This window comes from Schistocerca serialis, chromosome 5 (genome assembly GCF_023864345.2).
Source record: "Schistocerca serialis cubense isolate TAMUIC-IGC-003099 chromosome 5, iqSchSeri2.2, whole genome shotgun sequence".
In the NCBI taxonomy this organism is placed as follows: Eukaryota; Metazoa; Arthropoda; class Insecta; order Orthoptera; family Acrididae; genus Schistocerca; species Schistocerca serialis.
In genome coordinates this window covers 355,242,741-355,266,331 of record NC_064642.1, presented here as the reverse complement: position 1 = coordinate 355,266,331, position 23,591 = coordinate 355,242,741, and the positions used below count along the sequence as shown (strand labels likewise).

At 40.8% G+C, this 23,591-nt stretch overlaps 1 protein-coding gene across 2 annotated transcripts in view; it reads right to left on the bottom strand.

Moving 5' to 3' along the window:
* Window positions 1-23,591, bottom strand: part of LOC126482391 (TP53-binding protein 1-like) — a 287,146-nt gene that overhangs the window by 110,338 nt on the left and 153,217 nt on the right. For both annotated transcript variants that reach the window (XM_050106500.1, XM_050106498.1), the window contains exon 10: window positions 15,700-15,800. In XM_050106500.1, the coding sequence (XP_049962457.1) occupies window positions 15,700-15,800 (101 nt within the window). The remainder of the gene's footprint in view (window positions 1-15,699; window positions 15,801-23,591) is intronic.

Sequence of the window (23,591 nt, the reverse complement as noted above, 5' to 3'; positions counted from 1 at the left end):
TCTCTCTGTAGCAATTGATTCAAATCCATCACCTGTGGCAATGGCAGTTAATCCAGTAGTAGGCGTTTCCTTGAGTGATTTTATATGATCTTTTTCAGGAAAATGAAATGAAAATGTGCACACATTTCTTCAAAATATTAGAGGTACAGGACATACATGTGCATGATCGCACGTGTTTCAACTGAATATTAAACAATGGAAAATCCAGGACAGAATAATTACAATATTATGAAAATGGTATACTGCTACTCACCATACAGTGGTGATGTTGAGTCACAGACAGACACAATAAAAGAACTGCTAGCAGCCTTTTCATTTCATTATGCCTGTCTAAAACTCAATATCTCCACTACATGGAGAGCAGCAAAAACTCAACATCTCCACTATATGGTGAGCAGCAATCTATCCTTTTCAAAATACTGTCAACTGAATATTATTCAACTTAAATTGTCTGGTGATGCCAGGATAGAGTCAGTAGATTCACTTTGAAAGGCTTTCTCTTTTGCAACATTTGTGTGCGGATTAGTAGAACATTTCACAGACATAAAAAGCGTTAGTTTTTATCAGGATAAGTTACCCACATTGAACAAAATCCTGCTGAAGACTTTGAATCACTTGCAGACAGATTCCATGTGGTTTCTTGCCAGGCATATATGTCAACAGAATGCCAAGAACGTTAATGATATCTTACTTCGTGAGGCAGTGGCCTACTCAACTGATGTCTTTTGTGAAGAGAGATTGATACCAGAATAGAGGACGAAACCTAGTTCAAGTCCTTTGCCTTACAAGAAGCATTACAGCTCGCTCTATTACGGAAGGAAGCAAACCAATTTTTAACAACTGCAAGAAATGGGACTGAAGCGTGCCATGTTTTCAAAACCAGCATCTCGTGTAATCATTGCCTATGATCAAGATACTGTCCACACAAACGCCAAGTGCCACATTTTGTGCATTTCAGAGAAATAGGACATATTCAACAGGCATGCTCTAAGCTACAATACCAGTGAAATAGGAACTTGGTGAGTATTAGAGATAGCCAAAGAGGAAATAACATAGGCCAAAATTTGAGAAACTAGTCAGGTGACGGAGTATTTTCCGCCCCAGGCTCTCATTGAGTTTGGTTAATCTGGTGAGGAGCCAAGGATTAGAAAAGGTAGGAAATGTGAAATCGATCAGAAAATTTGATAATAAAAAAGTGAAGATACTTTTTGATACCAGAGTGCAGGTGGGTTTATTATTCACCCCGCTTAGCAATGAGCATACCTTGCGGTGGCCTTGCTGATGTCCGTGTGGAATCCAAAGGGAAATAATACTCTCTGTAGCCTTGTGGGAGATTAAATGCTGACTGATGAGGAAAATTTGCACTTAAAGTGGAAGTCATGGGAAAAATCCAGAATCTGATTAGCACCTAGGGAGTGATTTCCTGTGCTGTATTCGTGATGCTGCTGGCTTTAGTTTGCGTACTGTTGACCAAGAATTCCTATTTGGCAGTGACAGCACTGTAAATGCATCTGAGAAGATAGGAAAGGGTCCGTCCTACTATTCTCAGAAGACTGATTCACTTCAGTGCTTAAGTCAACTGAATGCAAAACATTACGTGGTGGAATGGGAAGGAGTCTCTGGGCAAAGTTTGAATCTTAATTCCCCATGCACTCAGTTATTCTGGTACATCCGACCTCCAAGAACCAGTCATTGGTGAGTTTCAAGTATATGTGAAAAGAAGTATAGATCAACCAGTTGTACTGAAAGAAGAAATATTTTTCTTGGTTAGTACTGACAATTTTGGCAGGACAGACGTCATGATACTCAAGGGAACAATTTTAGCAAGTACACAAGAGTTACTGGAAATGAAATGTGGGATAGGTTGATGCATCTGCCTGAGAAGGATGGAAGTTTGTTGTATTCGGTACTTGAGGAGTTTAGGACAGTTTTTGAATAACAGAGGGATCTGCTTGCTACCAGTCTGACACTCCATGAGAGTCCCACCAGACACGCTAGACCAATCAGTCAAAAACCATATAGAATTCCACATTATTAGCAACCTGTGGTTGAGCAAAGCATTAAAAACAGATGGAAGCAGGGATAATAAAACAGTTGTGCAGTTCCTGGTCTTCGCCTGTTGTCATCATCCCAAAATGGACACCAAGATGGAGAAAAAGCTTACTGAAATGAGCTTACATGCAAGCTTTGAATAAAGTAACAATTCTCATATCACTTCCCAAGAATAGACGATATATTGGACCATTTAGGCAATTGTCAATATTTCACGATGCTAGACATGCATTCTGGCTATCACCAAATACCCCTCACCCCTTCAGATTGTGAGAAAACTGCATCTGTCATACCATCAGCGCACTATCCATACCTGAGGATGCTTTTTGGATTACAAAATGCACCTGTGGCATTCCAAACAGTTTGTGGATTTATTGCTGAGGAGACTGAAACCTTCAGTGTGCCTAGTGTAACCACATGACATTATTGGGTTATCCAATTCCCTACAGGAACATGCACAATGATTAAGAGACCTACTTTCACATACACGAAATGCTTAGCTCCGCCTGAAATGGGAGAGCTGCAAATATTCAGAGCCACAGGTTAATTACTTGGGCCACATAAATTTGAGTGATGGGGTTCAACCTGATCCACGATTAACTGATGCAACAAAAGACCAGCAAACTATTTCTATTATTTTGTGCAGAACACATCACTATTGCCAAAACTCTTACCAAATTGTTAAAGAAAGGAGTACTATTTATATGGACTACTGAGTGTGAAACAGCAATGGTTATGTTAAAAGGAATCCTAACATAAACACCTATTTTGGCCTACCCTGATTTTGAGAAGCCCATCATACTCTCGTGTGATGCCAGCGATTTTGCAATTGGGTGTCTTCTTCGTCAAGTACATGAAGAATTTGAACGAACCACTGGGTATGAGTTCAGGCAATTAAATCAAGCCGACCTCAACCACAGAACAACAGAGAAGGATCTATTAGCTCTGGTGCTTGGCATGAACTACTTTAAATATTATATGAGAGAACATTTACTGTTGTGACTGATCATGGGAGCTTAATGTGCCTGTTGAACCTGTTCTAGTAGCAGACTGTATAAGTAGTCCCTTAGTTGAGTGAGTAATTATTAATCAGTAAGGTACAGCCAGGAAAGTTCCATCAAAATGCTGACACCTTCATTAAATCGAAAAATTCAGTGTATACTTGCTGACAAAGTCCTGATTGTTGAACCAGAGAAAGAATAGCATGAGGATGAAGAATGCAAGAAATCTGCAGCATCCTCAGACTTCAAGGTTGTTGATAAAATCCTTAATCGTAAAACACCCCAAGGCAGTTGGCTGATTATTCTGAAATCCATTAGAGAAAGTCACACGACACATGACAGTATACAAAGCACGCTATATTCATAAGAAGGCAATAACTTACAATTGGCCTCACAGTTCTGGTGGCCTACTTGTAAAACGAACACCAAAAGTTATGTAAGGTCTTGCTTCCGGTGTGCACAAAGGACACGATATGTAAAACCAAAAATTCTATTTCAGACTCCTAGACATCACTACACATTTGAAATTATTGCCCTTGATGTCATGAGACCATTCCCGATTTCACCTCAAAATATCAAATGTTTTATCATTTACTGATCACTTATCCTCATTTCTTAATTATGGTGCCTCTGGCAGACACGACTGCGTAAACGGTCGCCAAAGCTTTCATGACATCTTATTTTACTGCACTGAAGCCCTAAAGCCATTATAACAGATCACAGCAGTAACTTATCATCATCTCTTTTCACGTACGTTTACAAATTATTAAAAATCAAGAAATGGCAAACTACCCTCTTCCAGCCAAAAAGTAATGGCTGTGTACAGCAAGTCCATAAGTCTATTTGCTGTCGTATTATGTGCGTCAAAGTTGTACAGACTGAGACAGATTTTTCCAGTTCATCTTGTCTTCGTATAATGCGAAAGAGCATAAATCAATCAGCTGCACTCAATTCGAGGTGGTATACAGATGCAAAAATCCATTCACCATTCAAACTAGACAAATTGTCACCATATATTTATGCTCCAGTGGTAAAACAGCTGTTCCAATGGTTGAGAGCTGTTTGGAAACAGGTAGAGAAAAATCAATGCATTTGTTGTCTTTAGGCAAAGTACCACGTCAAAAGAATGTGACAGTTCCCGATTATTTTATCAGCCTGAGCAAACTGGGGAAGGTCTAAAAAGTTCACACCTCTCTGGGATTACCGCTGCCAGACTGAGTAGTCGTGGTGCACTTTAACTGGCTGCAACTTTACCAGAGATGACACGGCAGTCATGGACAGAAATTGGCCAACACAGCGCTTCAGATCCGTCGGGCCAGCCACGCATACCAAACCAGCATCCTAGTAGGCAGTGTACTGTTAAGCATCAGTACAGCCTACAGTTGAGACCTTCCAATCAGGTTCATAGTAAGGACTGAATGGCTACCAAGTGTTCAGTAAACAGATTAAGATAGTTATCGATAGCTGCCAGAAGTGCTACCATATCTAATTTATAGTATAACCCCGATTTTATGTTCCCAGAATTAACGTTTTCCCACCGTTTACGACATTTTTTTATAATTCCCACAATGTTAATTTGCACCCGATTTTTGTCAACATATTTATAATTTTCCTGTGTTTTACGCATTACGAAGAAATGTTTCTAGAGGTAAAAATGACCCTTGCAGGATGCTGACTGTCCAGTAGTGTTTACAAATATTACGTGGTTAAGTTTCTTGACACCAGGGCACACTACTCGACTGATCTGATCCGGTAAACATGTAAAAGGTGGAACAATTCGTGGCTTATCTCCCGCTGCTCCAAGCACTACTTGGCTGGTGGGAGTAACCAGGTACATTCGAATAAAGATTCATATCCAATCACAACCATTTCTAAACTTTCTCTAATGTGCAAATGCAGTTTCGTGATTGTTGTGGTCATCATGACGTATTTGTTGAAGAATATTTAGCATGTTTCAGCATTTGGCCACTTGTGGCGCTAGTTGACACCATCATTCACTCTGCGACTTGCGTTGGTCAAATATTTTTCGTTTAAACAGAGCACACGTTATGTATTTTTTTCCTGCTGAGCTAAAAGTGTTTTGAGAATTTATTCTCGTTGTCGAGTGTATTTATGTATGTATTTTTGTGACGTTACATAAACAAACAATGTGACTGATAGTTTTGTGTGTGTGTGTGTGTGTGTGTGTGTGTGTGTGTGTGTGTGGTTTTCCACATAACTGAGAAGGAACAGTACGCGATAACCTCAAAAAGACGACTACAGTGCAAGGGACACAGAATAACACATATTCAAACACCACACAAAACACGTATGTACATATTTGAACTTGACAATGAGAAAAAATTTCTTGAAACACGTAGTGCTAAGCATGAAAAAATATGTAGGTAGTACAGTATTTCATTATTTAAATAATGAATGACAGCTGCAGGCTTTCAAAAACATCGATTATGACGTATGAAATTGAGTCAAATGTTCCTACTTCCCATACAGTTTTCAGTTCCAGTTACATCAGCGTTTTTTATTAGATAATAAACCTCTATTAGATAATAAACAAGTCCCTGACAATCTATTGATGTCTGTTATGTACCTATATCATACGTAAAGTGCGAAAATGCAAAGGGGTATCCTATACGTAATTTTACAGATTATAACGTTATTTCCCACATTTTACATTTTCCTGTATTTTACACCATGTTTCTGAAGTTACTTGAAAAGTGTAAAAGTGAGGTTTCACTGTATTTAATTAATGATTAATATATTATTTTTAAATTAATGATTAATATATACATGATTAAAATGATGTGTTGTTCACTCTGACCATAGTTTTCATGTGCACTGAATAAAAAATTACAAATGGTGGACAGCCATCTCAATGATAAAGTTAAGTTATGATGTGTTAACAGAAGTAACCTGTCATGAGGACGACGACGATACGGCAGCTTTTTGTGTTCTTGTGATTTCTTCGTATCTTCTGAGACAAAGACTTGTGTAATACAATATCTTCTGGGTATCCATTACTTTCCTTTCCCTCAGGAAAGTACATACATTTCCATGTGACTTCATGGTGATCTAGAATCATGAGCTACTTGGAGTCAAACTCTTGACTCATCATCATCATCATCCATTATAACAAGCTAATTTCCCCGCTGCAGTATGATCTTGACAGAAGTATGAGTCTCGGTCCGGCACACAGTTTTAATCTGTCAAGAAGTTTCAAAAGGGAAATCGCATGACTGCTTAGTGACACAATTTTCCTATTCTGGTGCAATTTCACATACACATTGGATACCGTCCACATCCTAGCAGCAACCTGATTATAGTATACCTATTCTCTTTTTAAAAATATGTTTCTCACTAAGCCACAACCAATAGTTCCTATATTTAGATTCTGTCGATCACTTCTGCTTTATAGAGAGTGGTCAAAAACAGTCCGAAAAGCTTGTAACGGTGTTGCAAGAAATGTTGTGTTGAGAAGTAATTGTTAAAAAAAAAATCAATACCCTGCACCATTTTCAAGTTAATTAACACTGAAGTTAGCCAATCGCATCATTGCACCCACTGCACGCTCAGATTCAAGCAGCCCATTTCAGACTGTGTCATCAAATGTGTTCTCTGTCTGGATTCCTAAAACCAAAAAAGAGAGTGATACAAAAACTGGACATGGGTCGGTAGTAAGGCTCTTACGCAAGACAAAGGTTGAGCAGTACATGTACAAGCTTCATTCAAACAAAACCTGGTCAGTGCGTCTACCTTTGCCTTACACGTAAAAGGTGGCACCACGTAACTGCGGGTATGGTGGTGCCATCTATTGGTAGAGAGACTGATGCGTGCCACCATTTGATGTTGCATAGCAACAGTGTGGTTTCACGCCAAAGAGGAGATGACCACACAAGTTATCGACCAATACCGAACATACAGGCGAGTAAGCAGGAATAACGAGGAGTGATTTGATTTTTGGCAGTGGAGGGAGTTAGGCCGTCAAATGTATCAACGGGTGAAGGCTGTGTACGATGAGTACAGTCTCAGTCATTCAAGTGTTGTGGAATGGCGCAAACGATTCCTTGAGGGACGCGAGTCACTGGAAGATGATGCTCGTCCTGGTCAGGCTCATCAGTTGTGGAAGTGAATGCTTTAGTCTTGGATAACGGCAGAATCACTGTAGACGAGATCCATTGGCTACTGGGTATTAGCATGGCCACACACCATAATCCATGAACACTTGAACTTTTGAAAAATCTGTGCACAGTGGGTTCCCCACCAACTGACTGCCGAACAGCGCAATACTCGAATGGCGCTTTCTTTGAGTCATCTGCTACATTATCATGAGGAAGAAAACAGCTTTCTCTTGTGTATTGTCACAGGTGAAACATGGTGTCACCATCTTGAACTGGAAAGCAAGCATCAGAGCAAGCAGTGGAAATATGCAACTTCACCTCCTCCAAAGAAATCAAAGGCCATGCACACCAGTTCTGGTAAGGTCATGATGTCCTCCTTTTTTTACCATAAGGGCCCATTGCTTGTCGAGTTCCTGGAACAGGGTACCACCATCAATGCCCAGTGTTATCAAGCCACTTTACAGAATCTTAGACGAACCACCAAGTCGAAACGCCAAGGCAAGTTGTCCAATAGTGTCATCATCCTGCATGATAATGTCCGCCCACACATGGCCAATTCCATGAAGACAACATTGCAGAAGTTTCAGTGGGAAAGTGCTGGAACATCCATCGTGTGACTTTCTTAGCTTGGACCTCTAAAACAAGCTATTCGCGGACATCGATTCGCAACGCACGATGAAGTGTGTGACTGAGTCCAGGCCTGGATCCGTCAGCAGCCTACTAGCATCTTCAAGGATGGAATTGACCAGCTAGTGTCGCAATGGGATAAATGTGCCAACAGTTTTGGCCACTATTTTTGAGTATGTGTACTGTGTATAACTACATTTTTGAGTTAACAAAATCATTAGTGTTACTTTACACTAGTGACTGGGTTTAATTTGAATGCTCCTTCAATGCTAGTTAACTCAGAAATGGCACAATATATCAATTTTTTTCTTAACAATTATTTCTCAGCATAACCTACCCTGCAACACGCAACACTCTTACAAGCTTTTCAGACTGTTTCTGAGCACCTCCGATATTAATCAACCTTTTACCCGTGGCTTTGCCCACATACGCATTCGACACACATACTGAATACACCTTACCTCCCCCTGCCCCCTCTGTGTGCACCTCTTCCTCCCTCTGTCTGCCATTTCAACCTCACACCTCCATCCCCCCCCCCCCCCCCCCCAACGGCTCTGTCCATCCCCGCCTTTATCCATCTCAACCTGTTCCCGCCATGCTCATCAGTACATGTAGCCCCTGCAATACAGTTCAATAAAGCAGACCAATACTACTCCCACAACACACCTGTGGGGCCCAGAAAACCTCTTCTTGCTCCTGCAGAGAATGGTTGATTTGACAGGCAGTTCCCACACAACGCGCCCCTTAAATTATCTGACTGAGAATGCCCGCACTGACACACCCAAGTGTCACTCATCACTGCCGCACTTCTGCATCTTGTCCCAGCTCAGCTCTTCTGCTGTTCTTACGCACTCTTCTGCTGTCACCAGCAACCATCAACTCTTATTTAATGTCACATGTTTTCTATTTATGAAGTTAACATCTCTGAGAGCAACCTGACCTGCTGCGAAAACTAGCAAATTCTACCAATGGTGAATTAATCGCTTGTTTAGAACAGTCATAATACAAAGGGCAACTCTCGCTGGAAGAAGCAAGTCCCTACACCACAGAGTTGCCCTGCCTAATCTCTGTACTGAAGGAAACTATAGCCCCCAAGGGTACACAGACCCTGATGTGTAACTGTGTATGATTAACCCAATATTGGTTGTGCTTACATATGTGCAAACTGCTTATACACAGGATGACTCACCTAAAACTTGCACTGCAAATACTGTGTAAGTGGAAAGTGCTATTGACGTGTGGTTTTCACAGAATAGATTGGTAGTCAGGGGCTCGTACCGTTAGCCAATTAACATACTGTAAAAATACTTCAAAAGTGTATTTTTATGTGAACATACACTTTTTAAATGGAACAATATCTATTGATATTTACAGACTAGTACGGTAAATTAGAATGTCAGTGATGTTTGTTGCAGGATTCTAGTGGGAATCGTTTATGAGATACCGAATTTCGAAAAGTTCCCACACTAACACTTATACAATACCTGTGGTAGCACACACTAAAGAACAACACAAGTGCATACACTAGTTATGTGGATTCTGACCAAAAACCACAACTGATCATCACAAGTTGTGTTCAAAATGACCACTGGCAGTGGAAATACACACTTCCAGTCTGGCATGGAACGAGCGCTGCACACATGCAAGCATTTCAGTGGAGATGTCCAAGCAACCTGCAGTAATGCATTGTTGCACATCATCAGAGGCATTTCGTTAAAGTCAGTACTGTCATTAGTGCCATTATCAAGTGTAATGTTATACAGTGCTTAAGATGGCATACTGTCACATTTAAAATAAATATTAAATAAGTTTTTAAAATAAATGTAACACTGCAAATAAAAAACAGTATAATGGCGGTACTGACTTTAAAGAAATATATTATGACTGTGGCTCCACATTATGAAAAAATTATCATCAGAGGTAATTGGTATGTCTTTGTAGATAGCATCTTTCAGTTTTCCTCACAGATAAAAGTCTATAGGAAAGGGCCCGCCACGGTACAGATCCTCTATGTCCAATCCAATGATTTGGAAACAATTTATGAAGACGTGCTGTAGTACTTCATGTACTATGGGCTGATCATGCATCATGTTGACACCATAGATTCATCCTAGTCTGCAGAGGAACTTCATTTAGCATCTGTGGAAGATGGTGCATTAGAAAGCTGAAATACTTATAAGGAAGCTGAAATACTTAAGCACGTTCAGTGTTTCATCTATGAAAAATGGGCCTATGAGCTGATGAAGCACTATCCCACGCCACACATTTGCACTCCATGGAGTCTTACGTTTCACCCGACGAAGCAATGTGGATTGTCAACAGACGAATAGAGCATGTGTCAATGGTTTACCAGACCATGATACGTAAATGTGGCTTCATCACTAAGTAAGATACATGGTGCATCTGGAGTATCCCTTCTTAATATCCATGTGCAGAAGCTAACACAATTCTCCTACTCAGTTCCATGCAGTTCTTGATAGAGAGAGATATGATAGGTATATAAACAACGTCAATGAAGAATGCACAGGACACTTGCCTGACTCATGCCACTTCCTTATATGATTGTGTGAGATCTAATGTTCAGGTCAACTGCAACAGCAACAACAACTTTAATTTCCCCTTCTTCTGTCTTCACTTATTCCCTTCAGTTAAGTTGTCTAGTTGTTACTCTACCACTTTTACATAACAGGTTGAAAAGGTTGATAAATAACTGCCACGATTGGTGACATCTATTGGAATACCTTCCTGCATACACCAAACAAGAACAAATTGCATTCTTCCTACACTCTCCATATACCATCAGCTTGTCAGCTTTTCCTGCATTGGTAAATCCCATGGTCCACTCCCGATCTATTGCTTGGATTGTTGCACATTAATTGACTATCAAGTCACCGTGTACTCAAGGAACACACAAGAACACTATAAGCAAATGTAAAAATACTCTACCTAGCAACTATACAGTTTGAGTGGCACAAACATGATATTTTTTAAACAACTCACATTCAAATCCTGCACAAACACCACTGACATTTTAATTTGTTGTACTTTCAGTTTGTTTATCTCACTAGGCATTGTTCCATTTAAAAATTGTTTTTGCATAAAAATACACTTTCTATGTATTATTACAATCTGTTCATTGGCTAACAATACAAGCCCCTGAATACCAATCCACCCTGTGAAAACAGCACATTAATGGCAATTTCCATTTCTGCAATATTTGCGATGCAAGATTTAAGTGATTCACTCTATATATTATATATGTTACTGGAACAAATGTAAAAGATTTGTAAAATGTGGCACCAAATTTCAATTTTTCCAAGTATGTCAGCAGTTGTATTTGAAAAATATATTTTCATTGAATAGTTTATTTTGGGACCTTACTCTCTAACATATGTTTATCTCTGTTAAGGACCAGACTGTGCTGCATTACCTTCATGAACAAGCGCCATTTCACTTGTGTATCAATTTGAGAAATAGGTATGCTTAAAACAACATACACGGTAAGGAAGAACTCCAAGCTAGCATTATCTGATCTACTTATCCCCATCCTCCCACAGTAATGGGAGTTATGATTTTTTCTGTATGTTATGTTTACCTTCTGTGTCCTTGACTGCACACAATGCATATACACAGGTACCTAGATATGTTCTACTAATTTCATATTTATATTAACTTTAGTCTAGCTGACGACTTTTATTTCTCCATAAATGTGCTTCCTACAATGTCCCATTGCTGAAGAGATCAGTTCTATGTAATTCTTATTCAGGATTGGTGCTTGTGAATATGAGTAACTAGAGGAGTTTATCGTCGCTATTATGAAATCGGCAGTAGAAAATGTCTCCCCTTTTATCAGTTAAGTTCTAAAGATAAGATTGATCATTTTGCTACACTTTCCTAGACATAAAAGATAGATATCAGTCTAATGCTCACTTGTTTTCATAATCTAATTTGAAGTAGTTAATTTAGTACCTAATAAAGTACTGTAAGTATATAGCTATTTAGACACCTTAGCATTTGACAATGTAATGAATTAAGTAAATTTAGTTTGAATTAAGTAAATTTAGTTTATGCCAATTTCTCACATTGCCCAGGAAGATATATAAAGCACGTAACTTTAATTTTGTTATTGCTATTCTTAAAGCAACAATATGTTGTCACTTCATCCTCAAAGCAAACCAGACCAAACCACTGCAATTAATCTTAATTTATAACTACACAGTATCAACTAAAAATTTTAAGTTATAATGTTCCATAGCTCCCACTCACCTGTGGGATGAGAATGTAGACCTTCCTAGTTACTGTGCTCACACTAGTCACACGAGCTTCAGCTCAGCTTCATGTGCCTACCAGCCAGTACCAGCTTGGCGGTTACTCTGTCCTGTCTATTGCCTCTTTCGCGCATCGTGCCACAGCCATCGCTTATCAGAAGGTCGATCACATAAACGTTACTGCTATTGTTACGTTTGTGGCCTTCGAAAATTGCATAATGTAATGTAATCTCTTTAAATGTTTCTTCTTCTTTAATAATCCCTCCCTTAGTTATAAACCTCCAGTCATAGCAAAATCACCATGTCACACGAATCTTTGTGAAGAGCGAAGAACACACAGCATGTAATTATTATTAAGTATTGTAACAGCCTCAGTATTTTCGATCTTTCTTCTGAGGCTGTGGGAGGGAGGCTAGGGCCCACGCACCATACCACCAGTGCTGATGCTGCAGTGTCAATCCTGATGTTGCAGGGTTCTGAAATGACCAATGAGCTTTCAACAATCCGACAGGGCGAGTTTTACCTCTAGTTGGCCTGGGAGGCAACTCGCTCTCTCCGCTACTGGCCTTGGTAATAGTCAAATTGACCTTGGAGAGACTTAAGTTTTCTGCAATGCCTTCCCATATATAGGACCTCTACATCACTTCTTTCCAATAAATCACTTCTGCATCATTTATACCTTCATCTTATTAGCCTCAAATACACAGCCCATCCTGTCGTCTGCACCCCTAGCTTAGCCATTCCGTACAGAGGTTATCCACATGAATACTAAAAGGGATCTAAAAATTTCAGATATGTGATAAATCATACAAATCTAAGGGCTATCAATTCAACGAAATATCTAGTAATAACAATAACAAACAACTTAAATTGGAACGATCATGTAGATAGTATTGCGGAGAAGAGGAACCAAAGACTGTATTTTATTCGTAGAACACTTCCAAGATGCAACAAATCCACTAAAGGGACTGCTACCGTATTACTGTGCGGTAGGGGATTCTGACCAGACCGGATTGACGGACAACACTGAAGAAATTCAAAAAAGGATGGCTTGTTTTGTATTATCACAAAACAGGGTAGAGAGCATCATGGAAATGATATACAAATTGGAGTGGCAACCATTAAAACGAAGCTGTTTTTTGTTGCAGTGAGATCTTTCACAAAATTTCAATCTACAACTTTTTTCTTCAAATGTGTAAATATCTTGTTGATGCCCACTTACAAAAGGAACATCAAAATAAAATAGGAGAAATCATCGTAATAAAATAGAACAAATTTAAAAGTTTGGTTTTCCAATGCACTGTTTGAGAATGGAACAGTAGAAAATAGTGTGAAAGTGGTTCAATTAACCTTTTGCCAGGCACTTAAGAGTGAATTGCAAGAATAGTCATGTCGATGTACAGGGTGATTCAAAAAGAATACCACAACTTTAAAAATGTGTATTTAATGAAAGAAACATAATATAACCTTGTGTTATACATCATTACAAAGAGTATTTAAAAAGGTTTTTTTTCACTCAAAAACAAGTTCAGAGATGTTCAATATGGCCCCTTCCAGACACACGAGCAATATCCACCCGATTCTCCAACTCGTTCCACACTCTCTGTAGCATATCAGGTGTAACAGTTTGGATCGCTGCTGTTATTTCTCGTTTCAAATCATCAATGGTGGCTGGGAGAGGTGGCCGAAACACCATATCCTTAACATACCCCCATAAGAAAAAATCGCAGGGGGTAAGATCAGGGCTTCTTGGAGGCCAGTGATGAAGTGCTCTGTCACGGGCTGCCTGGCGGCTGATCCATCGCCTCGGGTAGTTGACGTTCAGGTAGTTACGGACAGATAAGTGCCAATGTGGTGGCGCTCCATCCTGCTGAAATATGAATTGTTGTGCTTCTTGAACGAGCCGAGGGAACAGCCAATTCTCTAACATCTCCAGATACTGTAGTCCAGTTACAGTAGCACCTTCGAAGAAAAAGGGACCAAAAACTTTATTGGCTGAAATGGCACAGAAAACGTTCACCTTAGGCGAGTCACGTTCATACTGAGTTGTTTCCCGCGGATTCTCAGTGCCCCATATACAGACATTGTGACGGTTGACTTTCCCGTTAGTGTGGAAAGTTGCTTCATCACTAAACACAATCTTTGAAACGAAAGATTCATCTGTTTCCATTTGAGAAAGGATAAAATCACAGAAATCGATTCTTTTAATCTTATCAGCTGCAGACAGTGCTTGAACCAATTTCAGACGATAAGGTTTCATAACTAACCTTTTTCGTAGGACTCTCCATACAGTTGATTGTGGAATTTGCAGCTCTCTGCTAGCTCTGCGAGTCGATTTTCCTGGGCTGCGAACAAATGCTTGCTGGATGCGTGCTACATTTTCATCACTCGTTCTCGGCCGTCCAGAACTTTTCCCTCTGCACAAACACCCATTCTCTGTAAACTGTTTATACCAACGTTTAATACACCACCTATCAGGAGGTTTAACACCATACTTCGTTCGAAATGCACGCTGAACAACTGTCGTCGATTCACTTCTGCCGTACTCAATAACACAAAAAGCTTTCTGTTGAACGGTCGCCATCTTAGCATCAACTGACGCTGACGCCTACTCAACAGCGCCTCAAGCGAACAAATGTACAACTAAATGAAACTTTATAGCTCCCTTAATTCACCGACAGGTAGTGCTTAGCTCTGCCTTTTGTCGTTGCAGAGTTTTAAATTCCTAAAGTTGTGGTATTCTTTTTGAATCACCCTGTAGACTACCAGATCCTGAATACTTGCCTTCTTAGCACTAAGCAATTATCACGTGTTTGGGTTCATCAACCAGTCATTCTAGTGAATCTTTTTCAAATAGATTTTTGGCATCAGTAAAACAATAACACTTGTAGTGATGCAATGGAGAAGACTAACTGAACTGTAAATATTCCAAGACTAAAATAATTTCTGACTACAACTCACAATTTTGGGGAAAAACATATGAAGATCATAGATTGAGACAGCTGTTGATAACATCAACCAGCTTTTCTTAAATTTGAGACCAGTGTCTAAGAAATAAGCTAATTCAGTTGCTGCACAAAAAACATTTTCTGAGAAACAACATTTCACATTGAAAGGATATTATACAGTAATTTTTAACAAAGAAAGTAAGGATAGGATTGTTTCAGGTGGTAAAAATTATATGTAGGGTCTTTTTTAGCAATTCATCTTACTTCTACTTTTATGGGACACCGCATTCTTACACTAAGTTCATTAGTCTAAAACCCTGTGACTTTTCAGTTATGAAGGGCACTGTCACACACTGCTGACAACCCTCAAACCGAACACTAAACCGCAACAACGAATTCTGCATGAAGCCACAAAGGAATCAAGTTATCAGTATATTTATGAGTATTTGTGGAAAGAAACACTGTACTGGCTGCAAATGCATTTTTTAATAAAAATGTTATGTTTAACATTTAAGAGTACAACTTCAACTTTGTCTTTTATTGATGAAAAGAACTCAGCAACATTCAACAATTGTTTAATGCACTTGATTTAGGCAATCACTAAAAATTCCTAGTGATTAATTCACAGCAGGAAACTAGTTATAAAATCCAAAAATTAAATTTAGGAGAACACATTTACCATGCATACCTTGTAACACTTCCTGGAGAAGTATTTTTAGAATCAAGCATTGGTGTGCCTGAAGAGGTTTCTGTTGTTGTCGAATGAGTCATTCCCTCAGCAACATCACACTGAAACACAACAAGAGCACACTTCTAAATAAAAAATGATGTTGCATCAGTAACAGTACATGCATCCCAAAACAAGCACCAATCCTTCACGTCCTTGGCCATGAACATTGTTTCTCCTAGAGATAAGTAACCGTTTTACCTGCTAATTAATGCTCATACATTATGTATTTCCTACTGACTCATAAACATTTTATGATGATGATAAAATATCTATAACTGTAAATACACAGCAGCAGTAACAGACAATTACCTATCTCACAACTGAAGCGCTAAGAATAACAGTCATAATTGAGGAAAATGTTGTCAGTTATCAGTTTCCTATTTTTCTACTTTTTGCTCCTGTCTCGTTTGCTTCCCTTTCATATCCTTCATTCCAAACTTGTACACTCTATGAATCATCAATATCCCTCATGTCATCTTTTACTGGTCCACTTCTTTTTATTCATAATACTAACTCAGGCAAAGGTAGGAATGATCATATCAGGGTGGCAATAAGAACTGTGTTGTCATCTGAGGCACTGGTCTTGGGATAAGAAGTTTAATCCTGTCATGCAGTAAATCAGGCTGACGACAAGAACAACTGAATAGAAACAATCAACTCACTCGGTTGTAGTTTTATGTATTGGTTGAATTATTCAATCATTTCTTTTGAGTGAAACGAGTCTATGGGAGCAACCAAATGAAAACGGTCAACAGCACCTGGTGCATTCAGTGCTGAGCAGAAACATTCAATTGTTTTGTCACAGTTAAATCATTACAGGATGGCTACTCAAACTTGAAAAAATCCCTGTCAATTCCAGGTACTGGCTGGAAGATGGTGTCATAAGAAGCTCCTGGTAAATTAACAGTGAGCAGGAGGAGGATACCACAACAACGATTTTCATTTCCTCCTAGCTGAGACATGCTGGACACAAGTAGTAGTTTAAGTGTAGTTTTTGAACATTGATAATTAAAAAGGAATAATACTCATATAATTAACACACTTTCAAATATTAAGCATTTTAAAGTTTGTTATTTATAAAACTCAGTAAAATTAAACAACTGAAACACTAGGTAGGAATATCAACAATTACGGTAGACGGCTACTTACCATAAAGATTACACGTTAAGTTGCCGACAGGCACAATTAAAAGACACTTACACGTTAGCTTCTCACCACAGCCTTCATCAGAAAAAGAAAGATAAACACACACACATTCATTCACAAGCAAGCTCACCTAACACACACATAACCGTCATCTCCAAGAGTTCGGACCAGAATCTTTTCCTTACACTGCCAATAAAATTAAATATCAGTGCCAAGCTAAAACACAGAATTCCCTGAGATTTTATGAAATTACCTGAAACTTCCCTGATTTTTCCTGGTAAAATGTAATTTGTTGGGAATTCCAGGTTTTCCATAAGAATCACCACCCTGCATTACTGTTGACTGCACTGTGTTATAGCACATCATGACTGTTATTGCCATTCTGATGTTTTGTTTTAAATGAGTACCATTAGGTAGCTTTTAGTTAAGTTTTCTTAACAGTGAAATTTATGTAAAGCTGAAACACTCAGTGGTGTGGGAATGGAAGAAATTATACTAGTGGATAAAAAGCAATCCTCAAGATAAATTCAATGTTATATACTGAATCTGCAAGAATGATTCATACCATGAAAATAAATTAATTACAGAAATTCAAAGAAAATTAATATATTACAATAAAAATTTCTCACTAAAACACTTCCGATAAATGACAGCATATGATTAAAAACCAAGTGATTAGGTCATCAAATGATTTAAAAAATTGTTTCTTATATGCTTTATGTTTATGTCACCTCAGCTTTTAATGAAATAGAATTGTTGGTGATGGGTGCCATCCAGTGGGAAAAGATTTCAATAAATTTAAATAAAAAGTAATTTTTTATTTATTTAAACTTAAATTTATTATTTAGTACCAGGTATTAATCTTTTAAAACTAACCAAAAAATCATATTCATGCCTTTAGAGCAAAAAATGCACATTTAAGGAAATAAATAGAAATATTTTGAAAACATATCATTTTTTAGAAAATATACTTATTAGTCACCTCTCCTAAAATATGTTATTTGTCACTAAAATGTTGGCAACCCTAGTTTTTGATCATGTATAACCGAAAAGGCTAAAAGATATTTAAATGAAATCACTCAAACCCAAAGACTGAGTGAAAACAGTTATACGAGGGTTGGAACTTAAATAGTGGCAACTATTTATTCACAACCAATACAAAAGAGTTACATGTTTGCACCTGTTACTGTCCTTCAAAGTAGTCAGCCATTTTGTGTAGAACTCATTGCCAATGATGTGGAAGGTGTAGTATATCGTTAGCAGAGCCTGTTCTGTTGATGGTGTGAATGGAACGGTCTACTGCCTGTCGAATCTCTGGAACACTTCTGAAGCGAATGCCACAAAGTGGTTCCTTCATCTTCGAAATCAAATCAAAGTCACAAGGACGTAAGTCCGGGGAGTATGGTGGATCATACAGTACTTTCCAGTCCCATCAAATGAACAGAGCAGCCACAGCTTGTACTGTATGCGACCGCACATTTTTGTGCAAAATGATGGGTGGGTTGTGCAGTAAGTGTCGCCGCTTCTTTCACAAAGCTGGTCGCAGGTGATGCCCCAAAAACAAACAGTAATACTGTGCATTCACGGTCTGCCATGGAGGAAAGTAATGCGTTAGGGTAACACCATCACAATCGTACGTAAAAATCACCATAACTTTCACCATACTGGGGCTCTGATGCACTTTCGACTTTCGTGGCAACCCATAATGATGCCATTTGTTGGACTGGTGTTTCAGTTTTGGCTTCGTGCCATTCGCTTCAGAACTGTTCCAGGGATTTGACAGGCAATAGACTGCTCCATTCGCACCATCAACAGAACAGGCTCTGCTAATGGTATACCACGCATTCCACATTGCTGACAACAGGTTCTACAGAACCCTGGTGACTACTTTGAAGGACAGTAACAGGTGCAAACACGTAACTCTTTTGTATCAGTTGTGAATAAATAGTTGCCACTATTTAAAGTTCCAACCCTTGTATAACAGCAACAGCTGTCACAAGCTTGTGTCAAGTCAGCTGTCATTTTAAGTGAAACCAGTCAAACGTGGTGAGTGAGCAAAAACTATCATACAGCTGACATGACCGCTGAGACTAGTTTCATTTGACTAAAAAATAACCGACTGAATGAAAAAAAATATCAGTTGGCCAGTTGATTGTCCTATCACTAAAATGAGGTGCCAAGGTCATAATTACTGTGCAATAGAGCATGCTTTCCAACAGGGAAGTGTATGACCGGAGCAGCACACCAGCAGGTATACTGTGAGAAGCATCTGTGATGGGTTACTGACATGATCTACACTGGAACAGCAGTGAGAGGACAAGAATTATAGCGGAAAAGGAGAGAAGTAAAAAGACTGTGTGTGATGGAGGAATGAGGGATGTGTAGTTTTGGAATGGGAACAGAGAAGGGGCTGGATGGGAGAGGACAATGACTAATGAAGTTTGAGGCCAGGAGGGTTACAGGAACAAGGATATATTGTAGGGTAAGTACCCACACGTGCAATTCAGAAAAGCTGGTGTTTGTGGGAAGGATTCATATGGCACAGGCTGTGAAGCAGTCATTGAAATGAAGGATGTCATGTCTGGCAGCATGCTCAGCAACAGGGTGGTTCACTTGTTTCTTGGCCACAGTTTGTCAGTGGCCATTCATGCGGACAGACAGCTTGTTGATTGTCATGCCCACATAGAATGCAGCACGGTGGTTGCAGCTTAGCTTGTAGATCATATGACTGGTGTCACAGTTAGCCCCACCTTTGATGGGATAGGTGACGTTAGTGACCAGACTGGAGTAGGTGGTGGTGGGACTGCACACAGCTGCCCTACCCTCTCTCCACCTCGTCCCTCCGCGCTCCCCATCAGCACATCACTGTCCGCCACGCCTACCTTACTAGCCCTCCCCCTCCCCGCTCCAGCCTCCTCCTTTACCACCAGCCAGTCGCCACTAACATCATACACTGGTCTGCTGCTCGCAGTGTAGCCTCAATTGCCTGAGACTGCAGTCATGTGTGTGTGTGTGTGTGTGTGTGTGTGTGTGTGTGTGTGAGTTGCATACGTGTGTGTTTGGCATCTAATTCTGAAGGAGGTCTTACTGGCCAAAAGCTATTATTTGTGACAGTCTTTTAGTTGTGCCTATCTGCGACTTAGCGTCTCCGCTATATGGTGAGTAACAACTTTCCTTTTCCACAATAGCGTTAAAACGATGTTACACTGCAGTGTAACATAGTTTGGCTTGAAATATTGTGTCTTAATTACAGTGTCACGTGCATTCAAACTGTTCATTACGTTTCTTGTTACATCACAATATATCTGAAGTACTTTCCAAATGATTTATGCTAATATTGGGAGAGAACTGGAAACCGTGATCTAGAGCCCATGACTGCACCTTGTGGATGGCTCCCTGTAGGCGCTGCCCAGCAACACCAGTACTGTTGGAGCAGTACGAAATGCAGAAGTCGTCTGCATACAGAGAAGGTGAGACAGACGGCCCTACAGCTGCTGCTAGACCATTAATGGCCACTAAAAATAGAGATACACTCAATTTGGCTAAAAATCTGGAGTGGACCTTGGAGACCCCACTCGTATAATGTGGGAAGGATATGATGTCACCAGGTCGTGTCACACGCTTTTCATTAATCACAAAAGACTGCGACCAGGTGTTGGCATGAAAAGGCTGTTCGGATGATAGACTCGAGGGACACAAAATTATCAGTGGTAGGGCGACCCTGGCAGAAGCCGTCCTGACATGGAGCCAGTAGGCTACATGACTCCGGGACCCAACCCAACCACCGACATACCATACGTTCTAGCAGCTTACAAAGAACATTGGTGAGGCTGATGAGCCTATAGCTATCCACATCAATCAAGTTTTTTCTGGGTTTAAGCACTGGAATCATAGTGCTCTCCTGCATTGCGATGGAAAGACGTCATTGCACCAGATCCGGTTGAAGAGGATGAGGAGATGTCGCTTGTACTCAGATGAAAGATGTTTAATCATCTGACTGTGGATCTGATCTGGCCCAGGAGCTGTGTCAGGGCAATGTGCAAGGGCACTGAGGAGCTCCCACTCCGTAAATGGGACATTATAGGATTCACTGTGGCGTGTCACGAATGAGAGGACTTTCCTTTCCGTCCACCATTTGAGGGTGCGAAAGGATGGGAGGTAGTTCTACGATACATAGGCTCGAGCATAGTGCTCAGAAAAGTGCTCAGCAATCGCATTCACATTGGTAGATAACACGCCTTTGATGTTAATGCAAGGGACACCTGTTGGGGTCTGGTACCCAAACAGATGTCTGATCTTCGTCCAGACTTGTGTAGGTGAAGTATGGCACCCAATGGTCAAGACTTCTCTCTCCCAACACTCCTGGTTCCGTCTTTTGATAAGCTGGTGAACGCAGGCACGGAGCTGCTTAAAGGCTATTAGGTGCTCCAGGGAAGGGTGCCGCTTATGCCACTGTAGAGCTCGCCAACACTCGTTAATTGCCTCAGCGTCTCCTGGCGACCATCACGAGACCACCATTCAATGGGGGCACCATAAAAAGCGAGGGATCGCATTTTCCGCCACAGTAACGATTGCTGTAGTCACCTACTCAACCATCACATCAATGTTACCAGGTGAGGGAGAGTCAACGGTAACTCCAGAGGTGAAAATTTCCCAGTCTGTCTTGTTCAAAGCCCATCTGGACAGGCGTCCGTGGGCCTGATACCGGGGCAGTGACAGGAAGATGGGGAAGTGGTCAAGGTCGTCACGTGCTCTCCAGTGGATAGATGGGAGAAGTCCCGGAGTGCAAATTGATAAATCAATGGCCGGGAAAGTACTACGAGCCACACTAAAATGTGTGGCGGCCCCAGTATTTAAGAGGCAGAGGTCAAACTGAGACAGTAAAGTTTCAACATCTCTGCCTCGGCCAGTAAGCATGGTGCCACCCCACAAGGGGTTATGGGTGTTAAAATCTCCCAAAGCAGGAAAGGTTTAGGGAGTTGATCAATCAGTGCAGCTAATACATTCAGGGATAGTGCAACGTCTGGAGGAAGATAGACATTGCAGACAGTTATCTCCTGTGTCATCCTTATTCTGAGAGCCACAGCTTCAAGAAGGCCACAGTTTCACTACAGACTGAGTTTAGGACATAACGCAAACTCCACCTGACACTCAATTATAGTCGCTACAGTTCCTGTAATATCCCTTATAGCCGTGCAGGGCAAGGGTCCCCATTGCCGGGAGGTTTCCTGGAGGACAATGCAGAAAGCAGGTGTAAAGCTTAACAGTTGCTGTATTCCAGCCAGGAGATGGAAAAAACTGCTATGATTCCACTGGAGGAGGATGTCATCATGAGACTGGTAAGGCATGGAACATTCAATGAGGTATTTTTCGCCTCAAGGTCACCTGCTGCCACTGACTTATTGCTTGAGCAATCTATATCCATTGTGTCTGAGGATCCGCCAAGATCTAGGTCCTCAGCGGACGCCAGGATCTCCACCTTATCCCCAGACGCAGAACTTGTAGGTAGCGGTGGTATGGGTGCCACCGCAACTTCCTTGGTCTTCGGGGTCTTCTTTTTGCAATTTTCTCGCTGTTCCTTGGGTTTCTCTGGCTGGGAGGTCTTCACTGACTCAGTCTCCGGAACTGAGGATGAACGTGAAGCGCTACAACCAGCAGCTTTTGGGCACTTCAGCCACTGGTGGGTGTCATCTTTCCCATTAGCAGAAACCTGGGAAGGGACCCCTTCCTGGTGAGAGGAGCCAAAGTGCACCCAAGATAGGTGGTGCGGGAGCAACAGTGGGGGAAGTGCCCCCCCCACCATGAAGGGGGCAGGTTTAGCCTTCTGGCTCTGAGAGCCGACTGGAATTCGCGGAACTGATGGGGCCACAATTGTGCTCGTAGTGGCGGCGTTATGAGGTGGTCATAGCCACAAGACATTTTCTCTTAGCCTCAGTGTAGGTCAGTTGGTCTAGTGTCTTGAATTCCATGATGTTCCTCTTACTGTAAAATCCTGCAGTCTGGCGAGCAAGGTGAATGATGCTCTCCACGGTTGACACAGATGGGAGACGGGGCACATGGAGTATTGGGATGTGATGTACGAATGAAATCTCAACATGTGACGCTGGAAGTACAGCAAGAAGACATATGGTCGAACTTCCAGCATTTAAAGCACCACATTGGGGGAGGGATATATGGCTTGACATCACAGCAATAGACCATCACCTTGGCCTTCTCGGGTGTCACCCTCAAAGGCCAAGATGAAGGCACTGGTGGCAACCTGATTATCCCTCGGACCCTGATGGACGTGCTGGATTAAACACCTCACCGCTCTAAATTGGCGTGCAGCTCATCGTCACACTGCAAAAGGTCCCTGTGGAATATAATACCCTGGACCATATTTAAGCTCTTATGTGGTGTGATGGTAACAGAAACATCCCCCAACTTGTTACAAACGAGTAAAGTCCGTGACTGGGCAGAGGATGCTGTTTTTACCAAGAACGACCCAGATCGCATTTTTGAAAAGCCCTCCACCTCCCCAAACTTGTCCTCTAAATGCTCTACAAAAAACCGTGGCTTCATTGAAACAAGGAGTCCCCATCAGTTCTCGTACATACAAGGAACGGGGTGAATAAGGTTCGCTGCCATCCTTAGCCTGGTGTTCCTCCCATGGTGTGGCCAGGGAGGGGAATGATTTAGGGTCCTAATTTCTTGCATTGTACTGA